General features: G+C 43.8%; 1 protein-coding gene across 1 annotated transcript in view; it reads right to left on the bottom strand.

Annotated features, from left to right (window-relative positions):
- Positions 1–548: 548 nt before the first annotated feature.
- LOC8040166 (cytochrome P450 3A9) overlaps positions 549–18198 on the bottom strand; it is a 28609-nt gene continuing 10959 nt past the window's right edge. The window contains exons 10-14 of the mRNA XM_029980150.4: positions 12568–12725; positions 10317–10405; positions 9790–9927; positions 2633–2795; positions 549–1050 (exon numbers count right to left, since the gene is read on the bottom strand). Coding sequence (XP_029836010.2) covers positions 970–1050; positions 2633–2795; positions 9790–9927; positions 10317–10405; positions 12568–12725 — 629 coding nt within the window. The 3' untranslated portion in view covers positions 549–969. The remainder of the gene's footprint in view (positions 1051–2632; positions 2796–9789; positions 9928–10316; positions 10406–12567; positions 12726–18198) is intronic.

The raw sequence follows: 18198 nt of genomic DNA, 5'->3' as shown, positions 1-18198 counted from the left end.
ACTGTTCATATTACATGAATCCACACATATTATTTTCAGTTTTTAACATGTTACAATTCGTGCCCACATAAGCCAATAAGGATTGTGCGTGGGGCGCGGCAGGTATACACTCAGGTGTACACACTTCACGTTAAAATGAAATATATGGCTCGGGCATGCCCAATAGTTTCTTTGTAATAGTATACGTATTCAACTCTGTTTCAAGGGCTTAAAACAAAATCCAACAAAACTTTCTATAGTATTAAGGGTAATTTCAACGTCTATTTATATTCTGAGGGAAAAAATCACAATAAGCAAAATATATGTAATAATAGACATAGTCGTAAAGGTGCTCCGCTTTGTTGATTTTGGTTTTCTTTGTCTATAAGTTCCTTCTTGGTTGCCTTTTCTTATCCTCATTCATACATTCTTTAGTCAGTTCTTATGCGGTTCGTATACGTTCTTATATGATCTTATTTTATCATATGCGCTCATTGGATGAAGTTTTCTTGAACAAATAAAACTTTTCACTAGGGAGCGGCAACAGAACAGAACGAAAACAAATATTATAAAAACATTCTAATACGAACTTTATTTATTTACACAAAATCATTGTTTTTTTTACATTTTTACACAATGACAACATTCTTGTCATTTAAACCCGAAATAGTTCATACAGCTCTGCGCTATGCAACCTCCATTGCCATATCCCGCCTCAAGCATATGCAATATTGAGTTCAATATGAGCTGAGACAGTCCTTGCTTTTCCCGCGCCTCTGCAAGTTTTTTTTTAGAGAGTTAAGGTTCGAACGAGGAACGGAATGAGAAGGTGGTCTCCCAAACTTCAGTATTTTTGATACATTAAAAAAAAAAGAAAAAACTTGTAGCGACTTTAAATGTAGATTAATACGGGATTTGGTGTTTCATGTCATATTGAGTGTGATAACGGAATGGCCATACAAATAAAGATGATAGCATCCATGTTGACCACTAAGTGCGCGAGTAAACCTGAAGCATTACACGTCGTCTTGGCAGTGGCAGAAGACACCTTGGTTTCAGCTTCAAAGGAATCTGGAACAAAAAAAAACATCGACATTTATGTCATAGACCTATAATTGTCCTGCGTGTTGCTTGTGACAAGATTGTAATAACAGATGGCCACTACCGTCTTGGTTGAAATAAAGGTACTGCTCAAGCTGTAACTATTCAAACAAAGTCTGAATTTAACCTGATTTACGGAAAAATTTACGGGCGCTAATGCACCACAGAACACTTTTCATCAATCTATTTTTAAGCAGTCTGCCACTTTTGCGCATAATGGATTGGGAACCCGCTTTATAATTTAAACCCGCGGAACATTCTGAGGTGCTTGACCATAGGATCAACTTCGGAAACGCGCACGTGATAGACACGGAGCCACATATTCAAAAACGTCTGTTCTTGGAATCCTGGCATATCCAGAACACACCGGGGAACATTAACAGGTCCCTCGGGGCCTTGCCATCTCTTTATGCCCATGGCCAGCGTCACGTTAACAAAACATCAACTCGGTAGAAGAGGAAGAACAGGTCGAAGCTCTGGCTGTCCCATTCCATTTTTAGTCACCTCTGAAGTATTCAAGCCAAACCCGAAACGTTGGGAACTGTTCGTTTCTGAGCATTTGGTTTCTCTTTTTCAGATAGCTTCCCCAAACCAGTCAAACTTCTGTCGAAGATGTTTACTTTAAAACCCCCTCCAACATCAAATGTGAATCGCTATTAAGATGTTTTATAGACATCATTTCGATGGCGCTACGGTAGCTTCACATTAAAAGTCTAAAGGTATGTTCATGCAGTGTCGTTGGTTTATGTTGCATTGGCTTGAGTTGGTATGGCACTAGAATACTCTAGACTAAGCAATATTTCACACTTTGTGTCTATGGTAACAAGCAGAAGGGTGTCGACGTGAGGAGTGGAGGCTGTTCGAAAAAACTTGTGGATTAGTCAACATGCCAATTTCAGCTGATTGTTGACGTGTCATCATGATCGTAACATACCTAGATTTACGGGGGACAGAGAGGAAGGGAGGACGAGCCTTAGGTAAACACAAATCGGTGATTCACGTGCTAGCCTTTAGCCAGCTCCGAGATCTGCTTACGATTATCGGGTTGCCTTGGCACCTCATAGGCATAAGCCTTGCAAATGCTCTGATCTTGAGCTGAATAATTGTGCCTTTCTACTTTAATCTAAGGGAAGATATCCATACAAATGTATCCGCGAAGAAAAGCTGTGCGGAAAGTGATTCTGAATCAAAACAACATATGTTAGGAAATCTTTGAAGTCCTTCCTAATATTTCTTTCATGCGCTTGACGCAAACGTTTCCTACAGCCTCCAATTATTTGGCTTAAGAGTACCTGATCAACTGCGTGCTGTTGTACTGAAAGGATTTATAGGCTAATTGTTTGCACACTAGTGTTCAAGCGTCGTACACGCAGCAACTTAGAATTTGGAAGTGATTTCGATGTAAATTCAAGCGAAACTTAAATAGAGTCTAAAATAGCACAATTAGCAGGAGCTATCAAACCTAATTTTCAAAGTCACGTGTGTGCGCCTGCGTCTTGCACTCTTCTGCACAGTAAAGCTTTGGGGAAGTAGAGCAAGCCAGGATTCGTACCATCGTTTCAGGACAGGTGCCAAACTTGACGTGTTGTAGCAGGCAGGCGAAAACCACCTTCACTATCAGATACCCCATCCGAATTCCCACGCAATTTCTTGGCCCACTTCCAAATGGAAGGTACGTGTACGGTGTGTGGGAATCCTTGTTTTCAGGCAGGAATCTGCAAGGATTTTAAGCAGACACAGTTCAGACCCTCTAGTGGTACCCTATGAGGTACACTGTAAACAGAAATATTAACGTGGTAATTACTTTTACGGAATATCACTTGATACAGACGACTAGTTAATCAAGGTAAATAACTTCAAACTCGTTGCAGAGTAATATTCCGCTTAAGGCTTGAATTCATAGTCCGACGGAACAGTGAACAAGTTTATTGTAGAGACCTGGTTGTCCAATTTCGCCAGGCCGTCATTGGAGCAGAGCACCGCTAATGCATTGCACATTCCCAGAGCTTGCCCCACAGTGTAGTTAAGGGGCAAAGGCTGTATGAACTTGCTCACTCTCTCCCGCTTGGTTTGGCAGAAAAACAAATAGTGTAGACTTTAGTTTGTGTGCATTCAAAATTTCTTCCAATTTTCGCTTAGTCTTTACACATGTGTTCATGCCTTAGGGCCAGTTCACATGGTGCTATAATAATAATAATAATAATCTTTATTTTTCGGGTGCCCTAAAACGGCCGAGCGGCCTTCTCTTAGGTATGTTGCCGCAGTTGCGAATTCGTCCGTGGGGCTAAGATGCCGACGACAGCTGCTGCGCCTTACGTCGCAACATCAAAGCCACGAACAAACTCGCGCATAGTGAATCAGGCTTAACTTGGTGGCAGTATCTCACACCGCAGGCGGGTCTTGACAAAACCGAAAAGGCTGTTTTGTCATTTTCCTAAAGCAGCCTAAATAGGCGTAAACCTTCCAGTAAAATTTGTATGCGAGTGTCTATTATATTGATGGCAGCCTCAGGAACAAATATTAGAGTATGATATACAGTACAGTATAGAGTTATGACTACACCGTTTTAGCCTGTAAAACAAAACACACACACATATATATATATATATACAACACGGGCACTTCACGTCATCGTACGTGGTCTCCGAGGAGGATATAAACGAATATGTGCAGATGAACGAACCGTACTTAATCCAATGAATCACAGAATCAAAGTTTTCAGGAACCCGCCGAAAACCAAAAAACGGCGGAGCCGGGATTTGAACTCTGGGCCTCCCAATGTCCGGTCGGGTGTGCTAACCTCTACCCGACCGGACATTGGGAGGCACAGAGTTCAAATCCCGGCTCCGCCGTTTTTTGGCTTTCGGCGGGTTCCTGAAAACTTTGATTCTTTGATTCATTGGATTAAGTACGGTTCATTCATCTGCACATATTCGTTTATATATATATATATATATATATATTGTGAACGCAGAGGGGAGAAGGTGATTAGTGAATTTATTGCTTTAAAGCTAGGGATTTTCGCCAGCTCCCTTTCACTTTCCCTAGCTTTAATGCAATAAATTCAATAATCACCTTCTCCCCTCTGCGTTCACAATATTACTACGGCTGCACTTGTCAATCTTCACTCATTCCCATTACATATATATATATATATATATTGTGATGAACACCCTCATCGTCGTCATCGGCCATCGTCATATCTACCCCATCATCGTCATCACCGATAGCTCGTGTGGCCCGTGCTCGCAACCGCGGGCCAGTTCGAATATAATCATCACTGAAAGCGGTCGTTGAGCTTCTGTCTTCCTGACATTATTGGTGGAGGTGCGGGGTCACAATCCCAGTAGCGACGTTCCATCACTCTGGAGCTTCGTCCCAGAAGGCGAATAGTGACAATGACCAGCAGTGGCCAATCCTCCTCCGCTGCCTCTGCAGCTGCAGTCAGCCCTGCCCCCAGCCAGCTCCGACATCCCAAAACCTTTGCCGGACTCCGAGAGGACGACGTGGAGGACTGGCTGGACGTCTACGAGCGAGTGAGTCTTTATAACAAGTGGGACGACCAGGCGAAACTGCGGAATGCTATTTTTTATCTCTCCGATGTGGCCAAGATCTGGTTCACCAACCATGAAGATGAAATCGTGACATGGCTGCTATTCAAAACCCAGCTAGCCGAAATCTTCGGCAAACCCGCCAATCGTAAAGCTGTAGCTGAACGAAAGTTGGCAGCTCGAATTCAATCTTCTGGCGAGACGTATACTTCCTACATCGAGGATGTCCTCGCACTTTGCCGCCGTTGCGACAAGGACATGTCGGAGGCCGACCGAGTCCGCCATGTAATGAAAGGGATCTCTGAAGAGGCATTTAACGTCCTTCTTGTGCAAAATCCCACGACTGTTAAGGACATCACCACGCATTGCCAAAGGCTGGATGAGGCCCGCAACTCCCGCCTTCAGGTTCGAGCACTGCATGACGGCTCATCAATTACCATGCCTTCTTTATCGACCGATACCCTGAAGCAAATGATACAGAAAATTGTACGAGATGAACTTTCACATTTTCTCCGACCTGCTGCAAGCCACCAGACGATTGAGAGCGACGACAGCGGGTTGCGCCGCATTATCCAACAGGAGATTGCTTCTGTCGTCACACCAAAAGAGACTTCCCCTAAAGTCACCGATGGACTTCGAACTTCTGATGAAACTTCTCGTTCGGGAGTTCCCCAACTGATTCCGGACCTTCCTGCTCTGGCTTCTATCTCGCCTGCTTTTAACAGGGGTCCTTTACCCCCTTGGAGCAGCCGCCCCACTTATCCCAACTACGGATCCTGGGGATATCGGCCGCGTCCAATCTGCCATTATTGTGGGATTACCGGCCACGTGGCACGAGTTTGCCGACGAAGACAACAGGACTACGAAACCCGCGACTACTATAGTCGAGATCGAAACAACAGAGGGTATTGGAACCAGCCGCGGGATCAGTCTCCACCCCCGGATCCCTATCCAGCACGTCGTCCGGAAGCTCCACGGCGCCGCTCCCCATCTCCGTATCCTCGCTCTTACTCACCCATGATCTCGAGGAGAGACGCGCGGCCCAATACGGGAAACTAGGTTCCGCAGTTGTTGGAGGAGCAACTGCGTCACGGGAGAGTCTTCATCATCCTCCCTCTGACCCATCCAATCTCATCGAGGTACACATCAGCGGCTTACTCCTGTACGCTTTAGTTGACACAGGGGCGGCTAGTTCCGTGATAAGAGAGGACATTTGCTTACGTCTTCACAAAGTTAGAACACCCCTACATGGTTGTTCATTGCGGGCGGCGTCCACAGACATCATTCATCCCACCGCTCAGTGCACGGCTCGCGTTTTCATACAAGGTACGTGCCACACCATTCAGTTCATGGTTTTGTCGTCTTGTACACACGACCTGATTCTAGGCTGGGATTTTCTTCAATCTGCTGAAGCTGTCATTAATTGCAAAGGCGTCAGTTTGGGGGATTCAAATAACCGCGAGTCTGATTCCATAATCGTTGAAACCAAATTACGGGCCTGTGAGGATACTGTCATTCCCCCGCTAGCATCTTTCCTGATGAATTTTTCGAGCGAACAAAGCCTTTCGGGGACTTTTCTAGTAACTGCTCTGTCTACCGTCTTGCTATCGCACGGGTTCATCGTACCCTATGCCCTATCTAAACTTACCGATGGCAAAACAGTGCTCCCTGTATGTAACGTTACACACCAGCCACTTCTTTTCTTAAAGGACACAGTCGTCGCAAGTATCGAACCACATAATTCTTTGGAACTTGCTTCGCTCGAATCAACACATCATTTTGACCCTCCAACGTTGCCTGTTATATCCAACCAAATACTTTTGAATGCCATTGACTCTGACCTGGGAGAGTTTCATAAAAAGCAATTAATTAATTTATTAACTCGTTTCCAATCGCGCTTTGACGTTTACACGTCCTTCACAAGCGCAACAAACTCGGTAGCACATACGATCAATACGCCTCCTGGAGAAATAGTTCACCAACGCCCATATCGCGTGTCTCCTTCAGAACGCCGTATTATTGACCAAGAGGTGTCAGAAATGCTGCGTAAGGGGATCATCCGTCAATCTTCGTGCCCCTGGTCTTCACCAGTAGTCCTTGTAAAAAAGAAGGACGGCAGCATACGTTTCTGCGTTGATTACCGTAGACTCAATAAGATCACTCGTAAGGACGTATACCCTTTACCACGGATTGATGACACATTAGACACCCTACAAGGAGCCGAATATTTTTCATCCCTGGATTTAAAGACCGGCTACTGGCAAATACCAATGAAGGAAGAAGACAAAGAAAAAACAGCTTTCATTACAACTGACGGTCTTTTTGAATTCAACGTGATGCCTTTTGGCCTTTGTAATGCGCCGGCAACATTTGAGCGCATGATAGATAACGTTCTCCGTGGCCTTAAATGGCACATATGCCTTTGCTACCTTGATGACATTATTATTTTTTCTCGTACGTTTAACGACCATCTCCTTCGCCTGTCCGAAGTGTTCGTTTGTCTCACAAAAGCTAACCTCCTACTCAACACAAAAAAGTGCCACTTTGCCTCTCGACAAATTAAGATCCTTGGGCATTTAGTGGACAAAGATGGCATTCGACCCGACCCAGACAAGCTCAAGGCAGTAAACGAATTTCCTGTTCCTCTTAATATCAAACAACTTCGTAGTTTCCTAGGACTCTGCTCGTATTTTCGCCGTTTTGTACCTCACTTCGCCCAACTGGCTGCCCCACTTACACGGTTGTTACAGGCCAACGCACCATTCATCTGGTCCCCTGAATGTCGAGACTCATTTCACTCTCTCAAAGCCACTCTCCAGTCCGATCCAATCCTGGGGCACTTTAATGACTCTGCCCCTACAGAGTTGCACACCGACGCCAGTGGATATGGCCTTGGTGTTGTTCTATTGCAGAGCGATCCCAACACACTAAAAGAATATGTTGTGGCCTATGCGAGCCGAATGCTCTCCGCCGCCGAACAGAATTACACTATAACCGAGAAAGAATGCCTAGCTGTCGTTTGGGCCATTAACAAATTCCGGCCATATCTTTACGGAAGACATTTTACTATTGTGACCGATCACCCCGCGTTATGTTGGCTTTCTTCCTTGAAAGATCTCACTGGCAGACTTGGTCGATGGACGCTTGCGCTTCAGGAATACAACTACACAGTAGTATACAAATCTGGGCGCAAACATACAGACGCTGACAGCCTATCTCGATGTCCAGTAGACAAACCAGATGAACGGCTTGAAAACATGGATGACGTTTTTGATGTCTCAGCACTCCATTTTGACTCTATTACACATGAGCAATCCAATGACCCATGGATCAAAGGCATCATCGACCACCTTAAGAAACCAAATAACTTCGTTCACAAAAAGTTGCGAAAAGAGTTACAGAACTTCTCTCTCCAAGATGGTATACTCTACCGGCACAACTTTTCCCCTTCAGGATACCGCTGGCTTCTCGTAGTTCCTCGTAATATGCGCACTGACATTCTTCGATCTTTTCATGATGACCCTACTTCAGGACACATGGGGTTTAACAAAACGTACGCTCGCATTAGGCAACGCTACTTCTGGCCGCAGCTTCAGACAACTGTTTTTAGATATGTTCAGTCCTGCTTGAAATGCCAACGTAGAAAACGTCCAACGACTGCCCCTGCTGGTTTGCTGCAACCATTAGTTTGCCCCAGTGCGCCTCTTGAACGAGTAGGAATCGATTTGTTCGGTCCGTTCCCCGTTTCTTCTCATGGTAATCGGTGGATAGTCACGGCCGTTGACCACTTAACTAGATACACCGAGACTGCCGCGCTTACCTCTGCGACATCTGAAGAAATTGCTCAATTCTTTGTACACACCATACTTCTACGTCATGGTGCGCCACAAGTCCTCTTAAGCGACCGAGGACGGCAGTTTCTTTCGAGTACACTTACAGCTATTCTGAAAGCCTGTAACGTAATTCATAAAACAACATCATCATATCATCCACAGACAAACGGTTTAACCGAACGTTTTCACAAGACCCTTGCAGACATGATATCCATGTATGTTTCCCCCGACCATACGAACTGGGACACTGTACTCCCGTTCGTAACTTTTGCCTATAACACTGCCCTCCAGTCTACCACGGGCTACTCCCCTTTCCACTTAGTGTACGGACGCGAAGCATCATGCACAATGGACACCATCTTTCCTGTCGCTCCTTCAATCAACAATCAAAGTGAACTCCTAGAGAACTTCATCTTTGGCGCCGAAGAATGCCGCCAGCTCGCGCAGCTCCGCACGTCGCGGCATCAACAGGTCACCAAGGACCGCTATGACAAGCACCACACGAACACTTCTTACTCCCCTGGTGACCTTGTGTGGGTTTGGACACCAGCCCGACAACCTGGCCATGTGGACAAGTTCCTCCACAAGTACATCGGTCCCTATCGAATCACCGAGAAAACATCACCTGTCTCCTACCTCGCTGAGCCCATTTCTTCCTCCTCGGATGCCCGCCGTCGACCTTCGGAAGTTCTACACGTGAACCGCTTGAAACCATACCACCCACCACTGCAATAGCTTCCCCCTTCCCCCCCCTCCCCCCCCCCCCCGAGGAGGGGGGTGATGTGATGAACACCCTCATCGTCGTCATCGGCCATCGTCATATCTACCCCATCATCGTCATCACCGATAGCTCGTGTGGCCCGTGCTCGCAACCGCGGGCCAGTTCGAATATAATCATCACTGAAAGCGGTCGTTGAGCTTCTGTCTTCCTTACAATATATATATATATATATATATATATATATATATATATATATATATATATATATATATATATATATATATATATATATATATATGATGCAGAATACTACGCCAAACCATACCTCACAAACAGTCGAAACGTGCATTGAGAAGAAGGCACCGGAAACAAAACAAATACACTTCAATTCATCCAAGAATGCAAACATTATAGTTCCTCTTCAATGGCCTCACGAACTCTGTCCAATACTTGATGTAACCTGTAGTGCTCCCCCTCCCGCCCTCATTTCTCGCCGTTTTCTGGCACTTTCTACCGCTCCATTGCCCAACCAACACGCTAGTCCTCGGTAGATCCAACTGGTCTTGCTCATAGTGCAAATAGAAAATAAGAGATGTATGCTTACCTTTCCGGTTTGAACGATTCGGGGTCAGGGTAGAACTCCGGGTCATAGTGGATGCCGGCAATTGGTATATCCACATTCATTCCAGGTTTGAAGTTGATTCCAGCGAGCGTCGTTTCTTCAGTACAAGTCCTCATCAGGCTATGAAGTAACGAAGGACGTGTTCAGAGGATAGAGTTGTTCAAAAGAGATCTTCACAATGCATTTTTTACTCGAAAGAAATATGGAATACATTGTCTAAGAGCAGCGAAAAACACCACTCACAACCCAACAAACAAATTATAATTTTTGTTTCATTTTTTTACTTTATATATATTGCCTTATTTTTTAATACAATGAGAATCTGCATAAAGTGTAATTACGTCTCCCATGCAAGTGTGCAAAGAACGTGAAAACGTGCCTGCATGAAATGTGTTCTGCGCTTAATCTATAATCACTCTGCTGGATATATTTAGCCAGGCTTTCAGATCTCACGTCAATATGCTTGTGTCTATTCTACCCGTAATAATTGTAATCTCTGGGTCACTCACAACATAGCAGCTGGGTACATTCGCATCGCTTCCTTTGCACAGGCTTCAAGGTACACCATGGACTGAATGCTCTCGTATGTTACCCCATCCTGGAGGAGGAAAAAGGGAGTTAGAATGTAAGGGACTATGCTTCAATGCACGCTGAAGATTTACGTAGACATTGCGTGCTCTCATGAACAATACGTGAGTGAAGAGTCCTTTATGTTTTTTTCAAGGACCTATTTTTTTTTTCTTTTTAAACGTTTCGGATTCAGCTTTTCTAGCTCTCCGATTTCCTCAATTTTACACGCTTGATGTTTCCGGCTGCTACAATGGTATTTTAGTTTTTTTGTTCGTCAAGAGGTGCACATCCCTGGATAATCTCCTCTTTTTATACATTAGCTGACATCGTTAGGAACGTTTGAATAAAGTCCAAACCACATATAATATATTTATGCTAGCTATTTTAAAGTCGTAAGAAACCTCTGGAATGATTTGTGAATAAAGCCTAATGACTAAGCTTTCGATCCCAGTCATTATTCTGTGGGAAAATGAACGCCACGACCAAATCACTAGTATTTAAAATATTGTAATTAAAATATCAGCAATATTTATATTTCCGGGTGAAGTTTTAAACGCCAGAGTTGAAGATGATGACAGAAGAAACTAGATCCCATTTCACAAACGAAACACAGCATTAGGAATACAGACATTAATAAATAAGATTTTGTTTGCATGTCGCGTGTTTTGGAAACGGTGATGTTTTCGTCGTAGAACGTAACTGAGGCAAGGGCTAAATATGACGAACGAAGCGCCACCTACTGCGCAACGCCGCGGATTTTGCAGATTTGACGCAAGAAAAAAATGTTTGGTAGCTTTTGATTGTGCACTCTCTCTATTTTTGCTTGTTTTCGGATAAATTCGTTAAACTCCGAAAAACACTCGCCTGTAAAGGGTTTGACAATTGGGATTTGTCCGATTAATTCCGACTTTTGAGGTCATGATGGCAAAATAAATATCAAGAAGAAAGAAGGTAATTTACGTATAAATGTTTTCAGAGCACAGGGTTAGTGGCTCTGACAAAGAGTCCATACAGTTTTTCCTCATTTTGGACCAATGACAATATAGTTTCTCGTTCATCTCGTCAAGGTTTGTACAATGCAATGGGTCAGTGCACTTCTGGACCACATAAAAGGCACTGTTCCCTTTTCCAGTTTGAACCATGCTATTTGCGTTTCTTAGAGGAAAGAGGGGTTGTGCTTTTATAACAGTTAAAGATATAAACAAGTATATTCCATAGGATAGAAAGGACAGCTGAAAACATTGTGTCGAGGAGTTTGGCTTTTTTTTTTTTTTTTCGAGACTTGTTTTTGGACAGTTAGTAGCTCCAATAACAAGGCTCCAACAAGGCCCTCAGTACCCAAGCAGCTGCATAAATATGTCTCGAGACTGGTGAATTTTTAATGAATTTAATGGACGTTTGTGTCGTTTAATATACGTTCTTACTTTGGAAAAGAAGTATGTAAAATAAGCCCCTAATTTCGAAGAATTTAAAATTTAGCAAACATAAACTCCGATAAAACATAAAGAACAAAGAGCGGGTTGGTGAAGGTACAAGAGTCAAAGAAAGAATAAAAGCACTTAAGGACACTTAAGGAAACCGATAAACTCTGGCTTTCCAAAGATAAACAAACTGAAAAAAAATTTTTTTCGCAAAAAATAAGCTGAAAACACGTAATCCTAGTCAAATCACAAACACCCGACCTTCTACTAGTCATAAGGGGGAACATTAAGTATTCGCCAAGCAGCCAGATTCAAATCAATCGTCCTGTGAGCTAACCTTGACAATAATGAACGCACGAATTTCAATGTTGTTTCGAGAAATAAAAAAAAATATCTCAACAAGTAACGACCGCCTTCTCCAAATAAAAAAAAAGGATGCCTTGTATTAACCCAATATATGATTAATACATTTGATTATGTTTTCGAGTACTGATATAGCTAATTATTCTCGTCCCCGACATATTGCCGTTGGGGAGGATAACAGACCTTTGCGTCCTTTTATTTCTAGTTTATAATAACCCAGCACCGAAAACATTATTTGATGGTGGATACCCAGTGGATGTTCCCACACGGCTCTACTAAATTATATTCCTAAGAATAACGCAAGATTGATGATCACTAACTATTATGCAAGTTATGCCAGGCTTATAATCATTGCCTCATTTTTCATAATAAGCGCAATGTGACGGAAACATGTCCCCGGTCTTACTTTTTTCACGGCAGCGTCAATTTCATTGATGAGCTTCTCTTGACATTCCGAGTTCAAAGCGAGCAGGTACGCCAGGGCCATCATAGCCGCCATCACGGTGTCGGTACCAGCAACGAAGAAGAGTCGGCACTGGGCGGTGATGTCCACGATCGTCAGGGCTGAAAAACGTTTATGAATTTATTTCGAAATCAACAGAATGTCGCTGAGCCATGGCTAACGCAGCAAGGGCATGTAGATAATGATCCTTAAAGGCCGCCCAGAAACCGTAGAATTGGGTTCGTACAGTAGACGCTACATGTTGTGCAGTTATTTAGTTCCTCTTTTTCGTACAGTGAGGCGCGGGAACACTCTAAACATTGTAACACCCATAATCGCATCAGAAGAGTGTAATTTATAAAAAAAAAACACTTTTTTAAACCTTTTTACTCAATTTCTGAATATCGGTGCCTGTAAGAAGGGTGTGCTGATGATTTACACCTCTTACACACCTTCTTTACACCCCACTTGTAGCGATGGTGTAGGAAACCGCGTAAAAGGCTGTATAGGCGAATGGTGCGCCCTTCGGTCGCAGGCTGTGAAAGGGGCGTAATGGTGATGCAGTCGCATACACCCATGATTTCGTAGCCGTTCATGTTTATTGCTTTGGTAAAACTGTTGCTGGTGTACGGCGGTATGAACATCAAGTATAATTCATCGCTACATGAAGTCGCGTATGATTAGGAAGAGGTAGAATATAGTTTTTTCGACTACGATCGCACTTTCCGTTCGACACAAGCCCAACATTACGCGTCGCGATTGCATCCGTTTTACCAGTTCAACTGTGAGTTCAAAAATCGCCCCCGCTTGCAAAAGATGAATTCATCTTTTGCAAGCGGGGGCGAATTTTCGTAATGTGGTGCCTGGGCAGTACATTGCCACGTCTTCGTTAACGAAGACGTGGAAATGCACCGCCAAGGCAGCACACAAGATTGTGCCGATATTGGCAACAAGTCTGAAACATTGTGCCGACACCATTTTGATCCAGCCAATATCTGTGAAGAATGGTGTGGGTCCCGTCGATGCCATCGTGACGTATACAATACGCAACGCAATTTTTGCTATTGTCAAAAGTGTCCTTGTGAATCGGCTATGCCACCGAAGTATTTCTATGTCGTGACGGCCTCAAATCCGACGTTAAAAAAATAGAAATATAACAAACACTTTTAAGCAAACTGGAATCTGCTTCATTTTAGCCCGAGGAAAACCTCCTGCGCTGAAACCTTCAACAAGTTGTGGCGCCCTCATGTCAGATAGTAGAAAAGTCCCCTGACTGAGTCTCGTACTATTTATTGCACCTTCGCTGAGATTTTATTTTTATGTGCAGTTCTGAAGAAACAATGCCGCAAGACAACCAAAAGGGCCGAATTCATGACCCCCCCCCCCCCCCCCCCCCTGGGGTACGCAATTTTTATCTCTGCCTGATGAAATCAAAATGTCTAACGTCCTGACACTTGTTTTTATGTTGTTTTTTCTTCTTTTTTTTTTGGAACACGTAAAGCCTCGTTTCTTGCCTCACGCTGTCAGAGTCTTTGCTTCGACCCGTGCTTCGACCGCGTTCGAATTTTTATTTCTTTATTTTGTGATTTCGCGGTCCGCACCATACTGCCTCAACATGAGTGGCAGTTTGAGACCCACGCGCCTGTACTGCCCAAAGCAAGTCCTCACGAGTCCGTTTTCACGGCGCTCCCAGGCCAGCGCACGAGGAATATATAGAGTGACCCAAGTCACCAGGGTCGATCTAAAATGGACCGTAAATATCGACGCCAGCATGTAGAAATCTAAAATTTTCGTCAACGTTGTACTGCACAAGTCGTTTTTTAGAGCGCAGCTCTTAGGCCCCCGTTTCCGACTTGAGCGGCGTCGCCGTTGGCGTCGCCGTCGGCGTCGCCGTCGGCGTAACCGCGCGGTGCATTATGGGTAAATTTCCCCGCTAAATCTAGCGGAAAAATTTCCCCGCTAAATCTAGCGGAAAAAATTTCCCCGCTAAATCTAGCGGAAAAAATTTCCCCGCTAAATTTAGCGGAAACTTTTCCCGCTAAATCTAGCGGAAAAATTTCCGCGCTAAATCTAGCGGAGAATTTCCCCGCCAAAAACTAGCGGAAAATTTCCCCGCTAAACCTAGCGGAAAAAATTTCCCCGCTAAATCTAGCGGAAAAATTTCCCCGCGAAATCTAGCGGAAAATTTCCCCGCTAAATCTAGCGGAAAAAATTTCCCCGCTAAATCTAGCGGAAAAAATTGCCTCGCTTAGCGGAAAATTTTCCCGCTAAATCTAGCTGAAAAATTTCCCCGCTAAATCTAGCGGAAAATTTCCCCGCTAAATCTAGCGGAAAAAATTTTCCCACTAAATCTAGCGAAAAAAACTTCCCCGCTAAATCTAGCCGAAAAAATTTCCCCGCTAAATCTAGCGGAAAAAATTGCCTCGCTTAGCGGAAAATTTTCCCGCTAAATCTAGCGGAAAATTTTCCCCGCTAAATCTAGCGGAAAATTTCCCCGCTAAATCTAGCTGAAAAAATTTTCCCGCTAAATCTAGCGGAAAAAACTTCCCCGCTAAATCCAGCGGAAAAAATTTCCCCGCTAAATCTAGCGGAAAATTTTCCCCGCTAAATATAGCGGAAAAATTTTGGTCACGTGAGCTGGGGAGTCACGTGACACCCCGAGGTCACGTGACCCCCTCCCGAGGTCACGTGACCTCTGAGGGGGGCACGTGTTTGCCCCCATGTGCCCCCCCTCCCAAGGTCACGTGACCCCCCCCCCCCCCCGAAAACACGTGGCCCCCAGTGCCCTCCCCTCCTCCTCCTCAAGAGCTGCGCTCCAATTCGGCGTTACAGGCAGTGGTAAACGGCTTTCACTTTTTTCTTGTAAATGTACATAGCATAGCTCCCATTCTGTAAATGATAGGGCCAACAAACTTGCCAGAGTCAACGGCAAATGGCGACGCAGACGACGGAGTCGAGTTGCGGGGTGCGTTTGGCGCGCATATTGATAGATGGCGTCGGGAGCAGCGTCCGAAGGTATGTCGGACCAGCGAAAGAAAGCAGATGACACGCAGAAGAAATCCCTTGGCAGCAAAAACGCCGTCGTTATGCAAACACGTTTTTTTTTTTCTTTTAAGTTTTGCTTTTATTGCCCACATTTATCTTTTAACCAAAGGTAAATTGAGGCTGAAATTGTGAAAATATGCCTTGCCTCCCTCAGGCTTTCGGTGACTCTAGATGTGTCTAACTTCTCAACATATTTCTCGCTGAGCCGAATGGGCTGCTGCTACACGTATGACAGCGTTTTCATTATCCTCGGAACCGAGTTTCCAAAGTGGGTCGCACACGCGGCTGGCCAGGGGCTCGAGCTCAGCCATCCGAAAGAGAGTCGTCGCAGGTTTCCCGTTATCTTCTTGTAGGCCTCAGACAAGGGGATTCTTGGAAGTCAGGTGGGATGGTGCGCACGCACGACCCAAACATTCCACGGGTCTCAGGACGCGTTGAAAAGAAGGCCTAACCGGACCGTGCGCGGCCTATCACCGCAACACGTGTGTTCACATGAGGGTGTGATAAGCCGTGCCCGGTCGCGTCAAGCCAAAATTCCGACGCGTTATGCTATCTTTCGGATGTTTAACTGTGCGATATTCAGTCTCACCCGGCTATTAGCACTCTTTTCATAAGATAAGATAAAAACCTCGCTGTGGCGCCATTTCGCGGTCATCGCCGAGTTGACAGTACAGTTGTAAGCGCTGCCGAAATAAACTAACGAGATGCGTTACTCCTTGCTTGCAGATAAAAGAAACGCGTTACGGACATTCGTTTCCTCATATAAAGCAACGCTTTACCTTCACAGACAAAAAGTAACGCACGTTAATTTTGCGCCACCTTTTGTTTATTTATTAAATCGCTTCATTGTGTTGACGCGATCGCTATACATGAATACCATACGTCAGGAAATATTATGACTTTGCAGAAACTTGACATAAATACCTTATCTGTTCACGGTTTCAACTGAGAAAAGTGAGAAAACACTTTTGAAGTACGTGGGCTGAGTTGGAGAGATTATATTTCTTGGCGTCCAGAAACTCAAAAAATTAGCCAAGTGTACTTTTTTTCATAACAAGAAGTTGTTATGAATAACGTAACTACATTACCCGTTATTCCAAATACGTTACGTAAGTACGTTATCCGTTAGATTCAAAAATGCAACGAGCATGTTCATACGTTAGAAAAGCTTAGAGCTTTTCCGACAACAACGCCGTGCCGTGTATGGCGTCGCAGCACGCAGTCGTCTGGTGAGACTGTCCATGCGCGGGCAAGGCGCATTTCCAAAACGTGGCTTTTGCAGAGAGTGAAAATACTGGCGCAAGCGAATGCGTCTCTAGAAGAAATATGTTAAGAAAGTGAACGCATCTACCGGCTTCTAAGTGGCCAGTATCTGTGATAAAAATATGGAGGTGTAAATAAATATTGAATGCCGCTGGAATAAATCTCAGGTAAAATTTATGGCCTCAAACTAAACCGCGCAAAATACAATGCAGTTTAAAGTACGAAGATAAATCTCTCTCTCGCTCTGCCTCTCTTTCTCTCTCTCCCTCTCTCTCTCTCTCTCTCTCTCTAGATATATATATATATATATATATATACTCAACAAAATATTAGCCCTTAAAGGAGTTAGCCGAGGAGGTTGCCAAAAAAGTGAGATTGATGAAACGTTTCGAGCCTGGTAGGCTCTTCGTCAGTCAAGTGAGAAGATTTCGTTCTCCTTTTCTTTCAATCAAAGAAAGAACGGCCGCAAAAAAAGAAGTTAATCGGAAAAATGCTTACCGTTTAGCGGGTGCCTACTCAACTAAATTCTCGCTTAAAAGTTTAATATATCCCGACACCAATGCAATAAATACTATGGAAATAATTAAATATAATATTATTACTGCCATTCTTATCATAAAACCAGCTTTTGGGACATGTGGTTGGGTATAACCCAACTATACCTGGTGTCATGTGAAGCCAATGAGAGGCCCACTGTTACGCGTTTGCTCGTGTCACATTAAACGATGAAGCGAGAAGAAATCTAAATAAACCTGGTAGAAAACTAAATAAACCTGGTAGCTGAGTTTGAGACGTCGTCCTGCCATTTTCTGTTTCTTCGACTTATTTGGTCATCTCTGCAATGTCGCTTTAAAAAGTCATCGGAAAAAGTTTTGTCCGACACCTCGGTTATCTGGCCTTTTATATTGAATACATATATCTTTTGCAACTTTGTCCAAATGCGGGATTCTGGTATATATATAAATATATATATATATATATATATATATATATATATATATATATATATATATATATATATGTATGTATATATATATATATATATATATATATATATATATATATATATATATATGTATATATATCAGAATGGAGGCCGTCCATAGTACTACTTTGCGTATTGGAGGCTTTGGCGTTTGGACTGCTTAGAAGTTGTCCCTTTGTGTAGGTTGTGGCTGATTGGAGGGTTTGGCGTTTGAACTGTTTAGAGGTGGCCCCGTTTGTGTTGGTGGTGGCTGATTGTGGGCTATAAAAGAAGGCGGGCTAAATAAACCTGGTGGCTAAGTT

The sequence above is a fragment of the Ixodes scapularis genome, unplaced genomic scaffold (assembly GCF_016920785.2).
Source record: "Ixodes scapularis isolate PalLabHiFi unplaced genomic scaffold, ASM1692078v2 PGA_scaffold4__175_contigs__length_147842914, whole genome shotgun sequence".
Lineage (NCBI taxonomy): Eukaryota > Metazoa > Arthropoda > Arachnida > Ixodida > Ixodidae > Ixodes > Ixodes scapularis.
This window is presented reverse-complemented; position numbering and strand designations above follow the sequence as displayed.